This window comes from Anser anser (assembly GCF_964211835.1).
Source record: "Anser anser genome assembly, chromosome: 24".
Lineage (NCBI taxonomy): Eukaryota > Metazoa > Chordata > Aves > Anseriformes > Anatidae > Anser > Anser anser.
The window spans coordinates 2,150,924-2,167,902 of record NC_139745.1 but is presented as its reverse complement, the minus strand read 5'-3'; the positions used below and the strand labels follow the sequence as shown (position 1 = coordinate 2,167,902).

The window sequence follows — 16,979 nt, the reverse complement described above, 5'->3', positions numbered from 1 at the left end:
GTTGTACTTTGTACTGTTTTTTTTTTTTTTTTTCCTTTTGTACGCCCCACACTTCATCTTGAGCAGTGGATGAAAGGGCAGCCTCCAAGCTGAGTGCCGCCTGCATCAGAGGGGACGTGACTTGCGTTAAGAGGAGGTTGAGAGCCTGCGGAGCTTCCCTGGGGGTGGCTGTGAGGACGTGATCCCCCCCCCCAAGAAGCCCGGTGGAGCAGGTGGTGGGGCTCACGGTGCCTTTTGGTAATGACCTGGAGGAGTGACCGCGGTATCGGTCTCGTAACTGGAGCTGGGGGCCAGGGGAAGGTGGCCCGGAGGGCTGGGGCAGCCCCGCCGTGCTCTGCAGCCGCTCGCTCCACCTTGGTGACCTCAGAGGGAGCCTGGAGGGCGCAAGTCATCCCTTCCTGGGGGCGGGTGTTTGAAATTTGGAAGGGGGTGGCTGAATCACTGGCCTCGGGCTCTGAGGGAAGTGAGAGCGGGCGCTGGGAGCGTGCCATCGCGCCACGCAGCAGCTAACGCAGCGGGAGGGCTCAGAGCTCGCTGGTGGCAGCCGCCCCACGCCCCTGCGCTTTGCTGCAACCGGGCCGCGTCCAGCGCTGCTCGCCCCAATCCCGACCTGGCAGGGCAGGACTGGGCCGGGTGCGGGGGTTTGGCCCCTGAGTCCCCCCCAGCCCAGCCTGCCTTCGGGCTGCTCCCGTCCCGCACCAGGACCCGGCGTGCTCTTGACCTTGACTCCCTGGCTGCCCCGCGGTCAGGCACGTCACATCAGCTGATGCTTTGGCAGACGGTGCCCGGCCGGGTCGGTGCTGGAAAGATCACTTCTGCTGGCATGGCGCGTGCTCGTATCCTGAATGATTTATAGCAGAGCTGCCCCCGCGGATAACTCATGTTCCCCCCGAAAAAGCCGGGCTGGCTGCGTGGCCATCTGTCACTGCTGCCGCGGTGGCAGTGGGTGGCAGAGACCCCGGGTGTGTCGCGCGGCGGGGGCTGCGGTTCTTATCCCACAGCGGGCTCGTTTTGGTCCTGTCTGTTGGGCAGTGGCTGGGGCATGGCTTTTCCCCCCCCGAGGGTGGTTGAACTGTGGGTGAGGCAAGACCCATGGGTGCCCTGGGAGAAGGCAGCACACACTGCACGGGGGGTGAAGGGGATGGTGATATGGGTTTGCATGCCAAAAAGCCTTTTTTTTTCCCACATACACCGGTCACAGTGCTGTAACAACATCGCTTTTATTTTTCCGCGTGGGTTCTTCCATTAAAAAAAAAAAAAATAATCCAGGAAACGCAACACCCCAACCCCGACCAGCCCCGCGAGACCGCAGCAGCGGGGCGATGCGGCCCCAAGGGGTTCGGAGGGCTCCGGCACCGCGGCGAGCCGTGCGCCGCGCGGGGGGACAGAGGCAATTCGGTGATGGATCCGGCACCGGGTGACGGGCAGGGAGCTGGGCTCGGCGCCTATGTCGCCTTCTCGTAGGTGCGGGTGGAGACGACGCTGCCCATGGTGAGAGTCTGGGGGCGAAGACGGAGCGGGGAGGTGAGCACTGCGGGCTGCACCACGTGCAGCGGGGGGGCTTGTGCAGCCCCGGATCAAAAATCCTTTTTATTTCCTTACCAGAATCAACTTCCCGTCCTTCAGCTCCCGCACTAGCGATGTCTCCTTCCCCTCCCACTTCTGCACGTGGACCAGTTTGCCTCCATCCAGCGTGACCACGGACTGCGGAGAGAGAGCGAAACCGCCGTGACCCTCGTGCCCGTGCTCCCAGCTGCCTTGTCCCTGCACCCAGGGCAGTGCTGGGGCGCCTCCGGGCGCTGCTCTTCCTCCTGCGGGGCCCAGGGACCGGCTGCGGGTGCCTCCTGATAGCCCTGGGTCCTGCCCTAGTGGCTTTGACAGCACGGGCCGCATCCTGCCCTGGCCTCCAGCTGGGTCATGGCCCCGGCTGCCCCCGGCGAAGCAGAGGGCACCAACAGCCCCAGCGCGGGCACCGAGCGGTGACCCTGCCCTCCCTGCCCCGCGGCTGGCGCAGGGAGCCCTGCCCAGGGCCGCATCCTGCTCTGCAGCTGGGGCGCCAGGACCTGTTCCCAGGCACTCCCGCGCCGGTTCCGGTGCCGGAGGCGATCAAAGGGGCGGTGCAGGGACCCGCGTGGCTGTGGGTGCTTTGGACTGGAGCCCTGCCTCCCCCTGGACTGGCAAGGGCTTTTGTGGGGGGGCTGAGCTGGCAAACAAGCCCCTGCTCATCCGGGCTGCTGTTTGCACAGCCGCTGCTGTTGACTCAGCCCCAAGAGCCCGGCCGGTGCCAAGGTTAGCGTGACAGCGGGCTCGGCTGCGCCGCGGGGCAGCTCGGCACGGGCAGTGGCAGCGGCTGCCTGGTCCCATCCCGCCCTGTCCCCCTTCGCCGCGGTGCTGCCCCGGTGCTCGGTGGCACCGCGGGGCTTCCTCCGCCTCCCGGTGGCATTTCTCAGCTCCAGCCCAGGGGACTGCGTGTCCCCAGCTGCCCCAGCCCCTGCAGCCTCTCGTCCCCTTGCGAACCCTCCCGGGCACCCAGCGCTGCCGCCCTCCTGGAGCACGGGCACCCAGGGACTGAGCTTGGCTTATCCCATGGCTCGTGTCCCCATGCTGCACGGGGCCCCCTGCACCTCGCCGTCCCCGTGGCTCGGGTCCCTGCAGCCCGTGGCGTGGGTTCTTCCATGGGTTGGGGCCCCAAATGGCTTGGGTCTCCCCGTGGTTAGAGTCACCCATGGTTTGGGTGACCCCACAGTTTGAGTGTCCCCGTGGTTTGGGTCTCCCCATGCTTTGGGTGACCCCGCGGTTTGGTTCTCTCCACATTTTGCGTGCCCCCACTGCACAGATGTTCCAGCAGCTTGGGTGCCCCACAGCCCGGGTACCCCACAGCCCCGCACCCCACACCTCTTGGGTCCCCCCCGCTTTGGTTGCTCCTGGCCTCGGGGCACCCCACGGCACATCGGCTTCCCGCTCAGCTGCCCGGGGGCTGCCCGCCCGGGCCCCCCCACTATTGTTTGCCCTCTGGCTGCCAGCCGAGGGGCGTCTGAAGGGCACGTCCCTGGCTGCTACACCCGGCCCTGCCACACACCAGCAGCCAAAGTGCTTTTAGCATAGTTTCCACCAGCCCGAGCGGAGCGGCCGTGCGCTCGCTGCGGAGCCGTCACGAGCCGGAGCGGGCGGGTCGGTTACAAACCGTCGAAGCCGAGCGTGGAAACAGCTCCCAGGGGCCAGACCTGGGCTCTGCTGCTGCCCTGGTCCCCCCCGCAGGAGGGGTGGCCCTGGGGGGGGGGTGAGCGGAGCAGCAAGGCGGAGGACAGGGGCGTGCAGCCAGGTGTCTGCCCGGCACTACCGCCTTGCTCGCGCTCACCCCGTTTCATCCCATCCTCCCCCCTGCACCCAGCCCTCGCGCCTTCCTCCCCGCGGCCCCCGGCTCAGGAAGGCGTTTTGCGTCCAACGAGCCCTGCGGGGGGGCCCCCGAATCTCTTTTGCAACACCGCCACCCATCTCAGCGGCTCCGGGCGCCGGTTGCGGCATCGCCTTCCGCAAAATCCTGGCTGCAAGCGGGGGCGAGGGCGGGGGGTTGGGGGGGGGGTGGCTGAGCGCCGGGCCCTGGGGGCCACGGTTCCGAGGGGAAAAAAAGGAGGGAGGGAAGGAGACCCCCGGCGTGCCGGGCTGGAGGCAGCGCGCAGCCCTCACCTTGACGTGCCTGTCGTCGGCCGTGGTCTCGTCGAACTCCTCGCCCAGCTTGAAGCTGATCTCCGTGTTCTTGAAGGTGCTCTGGGTCTTCACCGTCACCTTGTCGCCCGCCACCTCGATGATGGTGGTGGGTTTGGTCAGCCCGGCCATCTGCCTGGTGGCGAAGCCCACGCCTTTTTGGGGGGGGGGGGACACAACGATGCAAAAGGGGGGGGGTGAGGCGGCGGGGCAGGATGCGGCCGTGCCTGCCCGCATCGCCCCAGAGCCCCCCTGGGCTGCTTGCTCCTGGGAGGGGGGCACGGGGCTGCTGCCCACCGCGTCCCCAGGGGGACCTGCTGGGGGGGGGGGGGCAGCAGGGGGGTTCCTGGGGGTGCTGCCATCGCTCGGGGCCTCATCCTGCACCAGGAGCTGGTAACGCTGGTGCTGAGCAGGGAGGGGGTGCAGCCGCTGTGTCCCCCCCCCAACCCCGGACCGCTCCGGGGCTGCGGGCTCATCCTGCCCGGGGCTGGGGGCACCCCCTGCGCCCCCCCCGGGGACACCCCCTCCTCCGCCCCCCTGCTGGGGGCTGCCTTGGGGGGGGGGCTTCACCCGCTGCCACCCTCCTCCCCTGCACGGCACCGGGCTGGGCTCGCCCATTTGTATTTTGATTTCTTTTTTATTTTATTTTATTTTTATTTCCCCCCATTACAGCCCCGCAGAAGGCAGCGAGCCCCTCGGCCGCACCCCGCTGGGGAGGCTCGTGCAAGCGAGCAAAAAAAAAAAAATCGATAATAAATAAATAAATAAATAAATAAATAAGGTGGGGGAAAAAAAAAAGGAAAAAAGGGGGAAAAAAGGGAAAAAAAGGGGGGGAAAGGGGGAAAAAAGGGGGGAAAAAGGGGAAAAAAGGGGAAAAAAGGGGGGAAAAAGGGGGAAAAAGGGGGAAAAAAGGGGGAAAAAAGGGGGAAAAGGTGGGGAAAAAGGGGAAAAAGGTGGGGAAAAAGGGGAAAAAGGTGGGGAAAAGGGGAAAAAGGGGGGGAAAAGGGGAAAAAGGGGGGAAAAAGGGGGGGAAAAAGAGGGGAAAAAGGGGGGAAAAGGGGGGGAAAAAGGGAGGGGAAAAAGGAAAAAAGGGAAAAAAAAAAAAAAAAAAGCGATTTGCGGGCCGCCGAGCCGCGCAGCCCCCCACTCACCCAGCGCCTTCATGTACTCATCGAAGTTGGCCGTGTCCACCAGCTTCCAGGTGCCCACGAAAGCCTCCACCATGGCGAGGTCGCGCGTGTCCCCGTGTCCCCGTGGTGTCCCCGCGGCCGCGCGTCCCCGGCCCCGTCCGCGCCGCCGCGCCCGCAGCTGCCGCCCGGCGCCGCAGGCTCCTTAAATACCGGCCCCATCACATGATGGGGAAGAGGCCACGGGCTCCAGAAATACCCCGGCGGGGACGGGCACCGCTGCCAGCCGCCACCCCCGGCACCCCCCGGCCCCCCCCGGGCACGGCGCCCCCCTGCACGCCGCGGTCGCGAACGCGCGTGGGGCTCCGGGGTGGGGGGGGGGGGGGGGCGCCGGGCGTGGCCCCGAGTGGGGAAACTGAGGCACGGGGCGTGGGGTCGGGTGTCCGTGGGGACACCGTGACCCCGTCCCTGCTCTGTGCCCGCGTTGGGGGGTGGGGGGGGGATGCGGGTGATGGGGGGGGCTCTGCGTTGTTGGGGGGGACACTGGGGATCAGAAAAGCCGTGTCCCTGCTCCCACCCCCAACTCCTGTTTAACACCTTTTGCACCCCAAAATGGGCCCCAGCCCTGGGGTCCCAGCCCCACTGGGGTCAGGCTTACATTTCTGCAGCCCCGGGGGTGCTGCCCCCCCCAGGACGGGGTCCCCACTCGTGCCTCGCTGCTCCCACGGGGCCGGTGACATCCGTGGCACGCCCCACAGTGCCCCCCCCCCCGCCTCAGGCTCCGGTTGCAGCGTGCCCGGGGATCGCCGTGGCAGTGGGATTTTGTGTCCCCTGCCCCACTGGGCACCCGGCCGGGCTCAGCTGTCACAGCTCACGGGGGACGAGCCTCCTGCTGCCACCCTGTCCCTGCCCGCGGTGCCCTGCGGTGACAGCTCCGGGGGTCCCGGGGGGTCAAAGTGTCCCCAGCCCAGAGCCAGACCCCTGCTGGTCCCCCCCCCCGACGTGGGGTTGGGTGGCTGACACCTCGGGGACACGTTTGTCCCAGGAAAGGGGTGAGGGCAGAGCATGGGGGGGGGGGGGATCAGGCACCTCCTGCCCAATTTCGGTCCATGGGGTTTGGGGTCCGGGTGGGAGGCGTTGGGTGTCCCCAGGCCCCTGCACTGCGATGGGTGTCGGGGGCAAAGCGATCGAGTCTGGGTGAGACCCAGGGACGCTTGGTCCCTTTCCCCGGCCCCAAGGTGTCACCGCAGGCACCCAAAAATAGCCGGGGGCTCAAGTTCGGCCTCTTCCCAAGGGCCCCGGGGAGGGCTGTGAGCGGGAGCCCCTGTCCCCTGGGGAGGACGGACGGCAGCCCCCGCGGGGAGGGAGAACACACGGCGCGCGGCTACACGGGAAAACGCGCACAGTTTATTACCCAAACCAGTCCTCGGGGAGTCGACCAGCCGCCCCCCGCAGGGCTCAGCGCCCTCTGAACACCCCGGTCCTGGTGCCGCAGGGTGGGGACAGCCTGGAGGGGACAAACAGGGCAGGGGGCTGTCACCTGTCCCTGCTCCCCCCCCCCCCCCAGTGCTGTCCCTGGGCACCAGCGTGCCAAATCCGCACAGCCCTGGGCTCCGCACGTGCGCACCCAGCCTTCCCTCGAGGCAGCGGGGTCGTGAGACGTGGATGTGGGCGTGCACAGCACCCACGCGCACGGACACACACCCGCAGGAGCACCCGTGCACGTGGGCACACACCCACGGGGACACCACCGCACACTGACACCATGCACACGGACACCCACGGGCACCGACACCCATCCACAGCAGCACCCACACACACGAGCACCCACGCAGGCGCACGTCCACACATGGGGACACGGTGGCACACTGACACCCGTGTGCACGGATGCCCATGGGCACAAACACCCACGGGCACGGCCACCCACACACACAGCCACGCACGGGAGCACCCATACACACGGCCACCCACCCGCAGAGGCACCCATGCCTTATTGCACACTGACACCCACCCACCCACACGGGTGCACAAAGGTGCCCGCACACGTGGGTGCCCGTGCCCCCAGACACTCACCTGCAGGAGCACCCACTCGTGCCCACACCCACGGAGACCCACGGTGGCTCCGGGTGCCACCCGCCCCGCACAGCTCTCGCCCACCCCGACGCCGGGCAGAGCCGGGCTTTGGGTTTTATTTGCTGGTCCCACAGTGACAGTTTTGAGTGCCCACCCTGGCCGTGCCACCAGCCCTGGGGACAGGCTGCATGGCCCGTCCCGTGCTGCGGGTGGCCCTGGCAGGAGGGACGGGGCGATGAGTGGGGCTGGGGAGGCCCAAAACAGCATTGCCGTGCTCACACCATCCAAAACGTCACCTTCCCAGAGGGTGGCTTTGCGAGGGGCTCCCAGTGCCTGGGACTCGGAGAAGCGGCTGAGGGCCCATCTCCCCCGGGGCAAGGAGCACCCTGGGGTGCTCGGCTCCATGGGGGAACCCCTTGGCGAGGCGCTGGCTGCTGGGTGGGGGGGGGGGGCTGCGCTCTCCGGCCCATCGATGTCCCCCTCTTTATCCTCAAAAAAAAAAAAGTTAAAAAAAAACAAAAACAAAACCCAAAAACGGATCCTGGATCACCCACTGGAAAAAGGACAGGACACGGACGTGGTACCCAAAACATCACAGTGAACACCACACTCAGACAAACCCCACCCCGGGGCTGCTCCTCACGCTCCTGGCGTAGCCCCCCCGGCACGGCCGCTGCCGAGAGGAGGAGAAACACCCCCCCGGTGCAACCCCTCCGCTTGCTCCTGCCCACGCCGTGGCAGAAGATTGTCCTCCCGCGGGGCCAACGTCCCCGTCCTCGCCCCCCGGCGCGGGTGTGAAGCGTCCCTTGGTCCCCGCGGGTCCCCGCGCGGCTCCTCTCCCGCGGGGCGCGGGCGATGCTGCGGCTGCATGGTGCCCCGGGAGGGCCACCAGGCTCCGGCCGTGCCAGGAAAAGCCGGGCTGGTGCTCCACGGCCTCCCTTCTCCCCGGCGGTCAGAAACGTGGCCCCGAGCGGGGTTAGGACGTGTCCTTCAGCTCGGGGCTTTGGGGCTGTGGCGGGGGCACCTCGGCGGAAGGTGACTGCATCTCCTGGGAGCTGCCTGCGGTGGGTGGAAGGAGGGCGGTGAGCGGCTCCGCTGCGTCCCCCTCCCACGTCGCCCCCGGCCCTGCCAGCACCCACCTGCGCTCAGGGACATCTCGGCCAGCTTGAGGGGCAGGTCGGAGGGGCTGACGCCCGCCGGCGAGCCCAGGATGTCGGGCAGGGCATTGCGCCGCCCGGTCCTCCCAGAGGATGCGAAGTCCAGCACCGGCTCCACCTCGGTCATGCTAGCCCTGGAGAGACACCGTCCCCTCCCCGTCAGCGTCCCCGCGGGGTGGTGGGCACCCAGCGAGCCCTTCCCCATGGGGCTGCCCCATCCCCAGCGCCCAGCTGGCAGATTTGGGCACGGGAAGACCCCCTGATTGCAGCATCATGGAAGAAGGGGACGCTCAGGGGTCTGGGACCTTCCACCCCACCACGTCCCCATCCAGCATCCTTACCGGGCGCCCTCCAGCCTGGCCCGGCTGCGTCTCCGCGGTGCCCTGGGTGCTGCTCTGCTCCCCAGCCTGCGGCTCCCAGGGGCTGTGCAGGGATGGGGGCTGCGGGCTGGGTCCCCCCCGGCTCCAGCCTGCGGGAGGCAGAGCAAAGGGTGAGCGAGAGCTCCTGGCTCGGGAGGGGAGAGGCTGCGTGGCACCCAGCACCCTCCTCCTGCATGTCCCACTAAAGCAAGCCAGGGAGTAAAGCAGGGAGACCTCGGTGGCGGGCAGGAGATGGGGATGGCAGGGAGGGACGGAGGGACAGAGGGACGGAGGGACGGAGGGATGGAGGGATGGAGAACAGAGCTGGGGACACGGAGGTGGCACCTGGCTGGGAGCTGCGAGCGCAATGGGGGCTGAGAGGGCACCGAGGGACCGGCTGCTCAACCAGGAGTGAAGGGCGTGCTGTCCCCAGCCTGGTCACGCACAAAACGAACCCCCCAGTGTCCCCCGGGGGGGCGGCTCTTGCTGCAGACAGCCCCTCTGAACCCCTCCCGGGATGGCAAGCGGGGGGACATCAGCTCTGGCCGGCCCGGCACGCATCGTTGCCAGGCCCTCGGGGGAGATTTGCTCGGCACCGAGGAATGTTTGGGACTTCTGCACGAGGGTTCCTGCAGGCTGGAGCTGCAGATGAGCATTGCGGTGGGGACAGGGGCGGCACGGACAGCACCGGGCTTGGTCCCCCCCCTCCCTGCAGCCCCTCCGCCAGCCCGTGTTCCCCTTGGGTGTTGCTTCATGGGGTGAGCTCAGGATCGCCCTCCCTCCGGAGTCGGTGTTGTGCCGGGGGGAAGCAGGAGGTGCCCAGGAGCCCTGCCGCTGTCCCCCAGCCCTGCTGCCCCGGGATAAAACTCACCGCTGTCCCCCTCGGAGCGGCTCTGGGGCGGACGGCGAGTCGCGGTCCCCGCGTCCGTGGGAGCAGGCGGGACGAGTGACCCCAGCTCGGGCTGCGGGCGAGGAGAAGGTGAATGATTAACCGGGGCTGTGAGTCACGGGGCAGGATCCAGCCCCGCGCTGCCTCAGGGCCGGACGAGAAACCCCGGGCCCTTTCATATGGGGAAACCGAGGCACGGGAGCAAGGTGCAGGTGCGATAAAGGCAGGGGCTGGGGCTGCAAACGGGCACAACCGATGGCACCCTGCGGCTGCGTGTGTGTGCGTCAGCACACGCGTGTGTGTGCGTGTGTTCCGGCTGTGCTGCTGGATGTGAGCACATATATGTGTGTGCATACAGGGATGTACATGTCCATATGGATCTGAGCTGGATCTGTGCAGGCATGGAACCCTCTGGCGCATGTATGTGCACTCACAGAGCACTGCCATATGTATGTGCACGCATGGCACACGTGTGTGCACCTGTGGTGCCCCATGGACCACATATGTACATGCACGGTGCCCTCTGACACGCGTGTGCACCCCTACACCAGCACCAGGGCTGCTGCCAGAAGCTGTTAGCACCAGAGGAGCGTCACCCCTGGCTCGCAGCACTTCTCATCCCTCCACACACAGCCAAGGTCCCCTCCTTCACCCCACACCAAGCACCCCACAGCTCTGCGCCCCGCCTGGCAGGAGCCGCCGGCCCAGCAGCGCCCTGCTCCAGCCCCAGCACGCGGCTGCAGCACCCGAGCTGGTGCAGGAGCATCCCCGGCGGTGCGGGAGCACCCGCTGTGTCGCCCTGGCAACCATTTGGGAACAGGGCCTGGCTGCTCGCCTAGCGGCCAGCGGGGCGGTGTGAGCGTGAGGGTGTGCACAAGCGTGCACACGCACGCGTAAACTCATGCACGCACACGCATGCACGCGAACGCGCAGTGCATGCACACGTGCACACCCATGCAGAAATGCATGCGCATACACGAGTGCACGTGCCCTCACGCTGCACACGCACATGCACATGCACACGCAGCCGCCCGCTGTGTGCCCAGCCAGGCACATCCCATCAGACAGGAGCCCTGCAGGGCTGGATCAAAGCTGCTTCCCGGCAGCCCCCTCGCCGGCTCCAGCGCTGCAGAAACGTGCGGTGCCATCCCTCAGGACCCGGCTGGATCCCGCAGCCGCGTCTCCTGCAGGAGCAAGGTCCAAGGTGCCAACGGCTGCCCCGTGCCCAGTGCTTCCCCCGGCCCCGCAGGCAGGGAATTAACCCCACTGCAGGGCGGATAAGGTTGCATAAACCCCAGCCTCCGCCCTGCAGTGGGATTTCCCCTCCGAGCAGGGACGTTTCCGTGAGGCTTAGTGTGGCCTCTATTTTAAAAGGCTCCCGGAGTCACATGGAAGGTGCTGGGGCTGCTGGCTCACGCTGTAATGCCCCTAATGGGATAGAGGAAGGTGGCGCAGAAATAGGTTTTAATCCCCCTGAGAGATGGGCTGCAATTTAGGGTGCTTGGGTGGGGTGGAGAGAGGACACGGCATGGGGACACAGCACCTTGAGCATCCCTGGCAGCGCTGGAGTTTTATGAGAAGCACCAAGGATCGTAAAACTCACAGGAAAACAGAGAGGATGGGCAAATCCTACCCTGGCTGTGTCGCTGCCAAACACAACTCCCCCCCAGGGCACATAAAGTAAATGATCCGGGGTGTTCAGGATGGAGGGGACATCGCAGCCTCGGCTGTGGATTTTTGCCCTTAAGAGGGATTCATTTAATCACAGGCATAAGGATTTTCCTTTTTAACTTCTAAGTGGATAACGGATCATTTACTAAGCTGCAAGTGTGGGTTTGGGCCATTTAAGGTTCTTGGGTTGCCTTTTGAGGATGTTTCTTCACACTCTTTACCTCCGATGGAAAAGGTCAGCGTTGTGTCCTCCGGTGGATGGAAGGCTGGAAACGCTGCAGCCCACAGGGAGCCTCCAAAAATCCACCCACAACCCCACGATGTTGAGATTTTTAGGAGATGATGAGCACAATTAAAAATGGGAAGGGTTCATTAACCATAGCATTGAACACCGGTGAGGGCTGCGAGCTGGGAAGCGCAGAGCTGCCCCGTATCAGAAGAGAACGGGAGCATCGGCCAGGAAAACCAGCGGTGGGCAAAACCCAACGGGGCTGATCTGAGCCCACCCAGCAGCCCCTGGAGCCTGGAACAGCAGCAGGCCATAATTAAACACCGGAGGCAATGCGGAGAGCTGGAGATGTCCCACAGCAGATTGGTCCTGGGGTTTTGGGGAGGTGATCTGGTGCCTTTGCCCTGGTGCGGCCCCAAAGCGTCAAGCCGCGGCCCCGTGAGCTCACCCCAAATGCTGCCCAGCCTGAGAATTAGAAAAGCTAGAGAAATAGCTGCCCGGCTATTTTACACCCATCCTTGCAGCGTGACCCGCTCTCCTTTATCTCCAGGGCTCCTGCTTGTGCTTGAATTTGGGGGATTTGCCTCCCCCACCAGTTCTGGGCACGCCGAAGTGTCTCTGCTTCACCTGGAGGAACCCCCTCCTTCCTTCCCCCTGCTCCATCCCCAGTCCCCATCCCTTCCCCGCAGGTAGGCAGGACCGCATCTAGGGGATCTTCCTCTCCAGACCTTTGTTTGTTTCGACCCATCCCTGCTAATACAGCGGTCCTGAATCATTCCAGCCCAACCGCCCCCTGGGTTACACAGACATCTTCCACCTTCCTCCACGTGCACCTGCCGGCTGGAGGCTGCTTGGGTATTGGCACCTGGAACCGGTACGGGGCCATCGGGGAGAACGAAGGGCCCTGAAATGGGATCCATCCTGATCCTCTGTGACTCCCGGGTGCCACCCCGGAGGGGGGCACAGGAGGTGATGTGCTGCCGAAATCCACCGGGTCCCGCGGAGCAGCGAGCGCTGTGGTGCTGCTCCGTGGATCTGTCCCGGGATCTGAGCTCGGGGCTGACAGCGAGGCTCGGCTGTATTTAATGCCCTCATTAAAAGCCAGGAAAAATCCAACCTGAGTCTCTCCAGACAGGATTCCAGGCTGTTTGCATAAACTGTCACTTTTGCTTATAATGCTGAAAACACAAATCAGAGCAAGTCCTGCTCGAGGGGAACAGTGAGACCAGCTCGTGCACTCGCCGGCATCCCAACTCAAAGCTTCCCCGAGCATCTGAAGGGCAAACCCAGATGCTGCCAACACGTGTCTGGATGCGTCATGAGACTGAGGCATCCCCCAGCCCTGCAGACCCCGATGCGCTCATGTCCGTGCCCTATGCCATGGGGCAGTACGGCCTCCAAAGGCTGCAGAAATTCCCTGCAGACCTGGGCTGGGCCAGGCTGGGGTGGGAAAAGTGCCTGGGGGGAACTCAGCAGCTTAATCCCAACAGAGCCCTGATGAGCACCTGTGAGCCAGGATTTCCTAGAAGTTCATAAATAGATAAAATTGAGTCATCTCCCCCGGGTGCAGCAGCCCCTGCGAGATGAAGGGTGTCTGCGCTGGCCTGGAAGCACCGGGGATCCCGAATGAGAGACGCTCCCTGGTTCCTCCTCAGAAATGCTCTTCTTAATAATTTCCAAATATTGGTAGGACAGGGCACAGCTCCGTCTGGGCGTGACCCAGGTGGGCACCAAAGGGATGCAGTAGCACAGAGGACGCGCGCACACATCCCAGCACATGAGCCCCAGGCCCCGTGGCACAAAGCAGAGCCCGGGACTGCGAGTGCCGTCTCCCACCAAGCCCCATCCCTCGGGAGCTGGGGATGGGGCCCTCGAAAGTTTTTTGGCTCGGTGGGCTCACGCCTGGCTGAAATCGTCCCCCCAGCCTCCAGGCACGATGCTGACCCTGTCCCTTATCAGGACCGGCATCGCACCCCTGGATCGATGCATTCTGACGGTGCCAAGTGGCCTCCTTGCCCCTGGGCATCGCGTTTATCCATCAGCCTGCAGCACCCCTGGTTGTCCCCTGTCCTCTGCGGGTTCCCCCCTGTCCTCTGCGGGTTCCCCCCTGCCTGCACGAAAGCAGCGGGGCCAGGAGCGGCCGTTCCCAAAGCTCCCAGGCTCTGAAAGCAGCCGGGGATGTCCTCATCCCAGGGGAGGACGGATGCTGCTCCCGGGACACCCTGGCCTTTGCCAGCCCCTGAACTCTTTCAGGGCTTGAGACCAGCACGGCCTACACCCCCGTCGGCTAATGACCTCTAATTGCTGGCAGAGCCGTGTGCCCGGAGGAGGACAGAGTGTGAGGACAGGAATTTCTTCCTGTAGCTTCCCTTCCACCACGTCTCAGTTGCAAAGAAGGTGATCTAATGGGAGGTAATTACATTGATTGAGCCCTCGGTAACACAGCTCCCACTGTAACCTTTAGTTAGCTGCTCTGATGACATTACAAACTATAATTTTACATAATAAACGTGTCACCCGCATCTAAATTGGTTTCATTCTTTAGCAGTTTCAGGCTCCCTCCTTGGCAAATGGCTCTTCAGCAGCTGCTCCTGCCGGAGCCAATGGACCCGATCCAAGGGGACGGCGACACACGGAGCCTCTTCCCAGCCTCTCCCAGAGCAAACCCCATTTCTCCATCCCCAGTCCCGCAGCCCGATGCTGCTTTCACTCACAGCCTCTCGTCCTGGTTCCCACGCTCACTGTAACCCAGATGCCGGGTGCTTTGCAGCCTGGTTTTGTTCCCTGTCAGCACCCACTGGGTTGGCAGCTGCTGCGTCCTCCCCAGGGAGCTGTGCTGGGCATCCCTGGCCGCGGGCTGCTGTCACCAGGAGGGCACAGTGCTCCCAGCCCCGGAGCTGGGGACCGTGCCCTGCTCCCTGCAGCCGGGTTGGGGTGAGCACGCCCAGCAGCGATGCACCGTGCCTCCCGTCCCTGAGCACCGCGCTGACGCTTGCACCGCATCCAGGAAGCACGCGGGGCTCCCCGGCTTGCTGCCTCCATCCCAGCCCCGCACAGGTCTCCCCACCCCGCAGGATCCCCTTCCTCCAGATCCCTAGATCTGCTGAATCCAGAGACACTTCTGGGGACGCTGCTCCCCAAAACACTCCATCCGGCTCCTGGCCCAGCCGGGCTGCTCACCCCACGGGGAGCCCCGCTCAGCCCGCGGGTGCTGCTGCTCAGCTGGGTGCTTTGGGAACTGGGAGCGGGCTCCTCGGCTGTGCCAAAGCAGCAAAGCACGTGCAGAAGGCTGGATTTTGGGCACTTTGGGGAGCCCAGCCAGCTGACGGCTTGTGGGGCCGCGGGCTGCAGCTGGGACCCGTGGCTTCCTGGGGACCCCCTGGTGGGTACCAGTGTGCCCGCCCTCTCCCCGGCAGCTGGCAGGATTTCTCCTTCCCAACACAACTCACCCAGAAAGGGAGGTGGAAACCATCCCGGGGGTCCTCCACATCCCGCTCCCCGGCACGTCCCCTCGGGGGGACGGATTTGGCTTCCCATGGGTGGGAAGGGAGCGGGAGACATCACACGGAGGTGGGCTGAGCCTGCGGATGCTTCCCCCCTACGTGGGCGCTGGGAGCATCTCCGGGATTCCCAGCTGCATGAGACATCCCCAGCGCTGCCCGCCCGGCCCCGGGAGCTGGCAGGGAAGGGATCGAAAGCCAGGGAGGGGAGAGATCTGGGATCAAAGGCATGGTTTGAAATCCCCAGCCCCGTGCTGTCAGCGGTGATGGAGCGGAGCCGGAGCAGCTGTGCCTTGGTTGAGCCCGAGCCACCTGCCTGAGGGACACGGGCACCGGGAGCCAAGGTCAGAGCGGGTGGTGGACCCCGTCCCCATCCCGGTGACACCATGGGACGTCCTTCACGGTGTGTCTGGAGGCAGGGCAGCACCGAGGGCAGCACCCCACAGCCCAGAGCTCCCTGTCCTGCAACGGTGGCTGCGACCACGGCCACCAGGACGTTGGGCTCCTGCAGCAGGGGATGTGCTGCCACCTCCCACCGCTCCCCTGAGCATCTCCGTGTCCCCGTCACCTCCTGAGGACCCCAAATTGGAGCAGGGAGGGCACCCCCATAACAGCAAGGGCTGAGGTGTGCTTCAGCGGACAGCCCCAAGGTCACGCCTGTGAGTCCTTGAGGGGGCAGGGGACAGCCGAAGCAGCCATCCTGCCCCCGCCACCCCCTCGGTGGCACTGCCACCCAGCCAAGGGACAGGAGCCAGCTCCGGGGGCCAAAGGGACCCGATCCAAGCAGTCACGGGGGCAACCTGCCAAAGCGCTGCCCTGAAGGCAGCAAGGAGGGGTTGTCCCTGGGGAAACCCCTTGGTCCCAAGGGGATGCCTGGATGCCCAGGGGAAGGCGTGGGATGAGCAGGGGAGCGGCGCTCAGCCCCAGCGCTCCCTCTGCCTGCGTCCCCCTGGCCCCGAGGGGGGAACCTGCTCTCAGCCTGGGTTTGGGGGTGCTTGGAGGGGCCTTGGAGGTACCTGAGGTGAGGATGGAGTGGGGCGGAGGGGACGGCGGTGAGCCCGGGACCTGCCAAGGAGGAAGGAGCCGGGGGTGACGGGGCCAGGATGGGCCCAAGGTGCTGCCCCGGGAGGGACGAACCTTGCTCAGCGCCTGACCGCTGCTCACCCGGAGCCACCCTGGAGCCACCAGCCTCCGGGCGGGATGGGGGACACCACCGGACCCCTGCGTGACACCACCGAGCCCTGCTCAGCACCGCAGCCTGCTGCAAACTTTCATCCCCCCGGCCCCCAGAGCACCACCATGCCCTGAGCACCCCCCTCTCCTTCCTCTCTTGGCCCTGCTGTGCTGCCACGGAGGGGGCCAGCACCCGGGCTGGGCTCGGGGCCTCCTGGCACCCACAGCACCCGCACCCAGCACCCAGCAGCTGCTCACCTGGGCCGCGCAGGATCCGGCGTCGGTGTTGATACTGGTGCCGGTGCTGATACTGATGGTGATACTGGTGCTGATGGTGATGCCGGTGCTGATGGTGATACTGGTGCTGGTGCTGATGGCGATGCCGGTGTTAATACCGATGCTGACGGTGATGCCGGTGCTGACGGTGACACCGGTGCTGATCTAGGTGCTGACGCCGGTGTCAGTGGTGATGACAATGTCGATACCAGTGTCGGTACCGGTGTGGATACTGGTGCCGGTGCTGATGCTGGTGTCGGGACTGGTTCTGATGTTAGTGCCGATACCGGCGCGGGTCCTGGTGCTGGTGCCGATCCCGGTGCTGATGCCGGCGTGGATCCTGGTGCTGGATACCGGTCCCGGTGCTGATGCCGGTGCGGATACCGGTGCCGATGCCGATGCCGGTGCCGGTGCCGGTGCCGGTGCCGGTGCCGAGGGGCCGCCCCAGCCCCCCCGGGGCGCAGGGCGCGGAGCCGCCCGCACAATGCCGCGGGTCCCCGCCGCCGCCGCCGCCTCCCGCACGGCCCACGCGCGGCACGGGGGGGCCGCCACGCACCGGGCCCCCCCCCCCCGCCGCCCCGCCCTCCCCCCGCCGCCCCCTCCCCACCGCCTCCCCGCGGCTGCCGCGACCCCGCCGGGACCCCCCCGGCCCCGGGCAGGCTCGGAGGTGGGGGGGGGTGGGAAGGGCCCCCCCCCGAGCCGGGGCCGCCCCGCAGCCCACCCCCGGCTGGCCCCGCACTTGGTCGCTGCCCGCCCCGGGGTGCCAGCGCCGGGGCTGGGCGCATCCTTCTCTGCGCCCCCCCCTCCCCGGGAAGGGAAG

General features: G+C 65.9%; 2 protein-coding genes across 3 annotated transcripts; both read right to left on the bottom strand.

The window, feature by feature from the left end:
- Positions 1 to 1,204: 1,204 nt before the first annotated feature.
- FABP3 (fatty acid binding protein 3) lies at positions 1,205 to 5,050 on the bottom strand. Its single transcript, XM_083810411.1, has 4 exons — positions 4,857 to 5,050; positions 3,688 to 3,860; positions 1,603 to 1,704; positions 1,205 to 1,499 (listed from the first exon to the last, which is right to left on the bottom strand). The coding sequence occupies exons 1-4, from the start codon at positions 4,927 to 4,929 to the stop codon at positions 1,446 to 1,448; spliced, it is 402 nt and encodes a 133-aa protein (XP_083666537.1). The 5' UTR covers positions 4,930 to 5,050; the 3' UTR covers positions 1,205 to 1,445.
- Positions 5,051 to 5,364: 314 nt separating this feature from the next.
- LOC310886177 (cAMP-dependent protein kinase inhibitor beta-like) lies at positions 5,365 to 16,660 on the bottom strand. 2 transcript variants are annotated; one of them, XM_083810401.1, is made up of 5 exons: positions 16,142 to 16,660; positions 9,293 to 9,383; positions 8,404 to 8,531; positions 8,045 to 8,196; positions 5,366 to 7,964 (listed from the first exon to the last, which is right to left on the bottom strand). In XM_083810401.1, the coding sequence occupies exons 4-5, from the start codon at positions 8,187 to 8,189 to the stop codon at positions 7,882 to 7,884; spliced, it is 228 nt and encodes a 75-aa protein (XP_083666527.1). In that variant the 5' UTR covers positions 8,190 to 8,196; positions 8,404 to 8,531; positions 9,293 to 9,383; positions 16,142 to 16,660; the 3' UTR covers positions 5,366 to 7,881. The 2 variants fall into 2 exon arrangements, with proteins under 2 accessions (XP_083666528.1, XP_083666527.1); XM_083810402.1 differs by having other exon boundaries at positions 5,365 to 7,964; positions 8,045 to 8,531.
- Positions 16,661 to 16,979: the final 319 nt, after the last annotated feature.

Bases quoted from the DNA above. Each gene is read 5' to 3' on its own strand.
- FABP3 (XM_083810411.1), bottom strand. From the start codon at position 4,929: ATGGTGGAGGCTTTCGTGGGCACCTGGAAGCTGGTGGACACGGCCAAC. The intron at 3,861-4,856 runs GTGAGTGGGGGG...CCCCCCAAAAAG, and splicing joins TGAGTACATGAAGGCGCTGG to GCGTGGGCTTCGCCACCAGG. The intron at 1,500-1,602 runs GTAAGGAAATAA...CTTCGCCCCCAG, and splicing joins AGGACGGGAAGTTGATTCTG to ACTCTCACCATGGGCAGCGT.
- LOC310886177 (XM_083810402.1), bottom strand. From the start codon at position 8,267: ATGGGGAAGGGCTCGCTGGGTGCCCACCACCCCGCGGGGACGCTGACG. The intron at 7,965-8,044 runs GTGGGTGCTGGC...CACCCACCGCAG, and splicing joins CGAGATGTCCCTGAGCGCAG to GCAGCTCCCAGGAGATGCAG.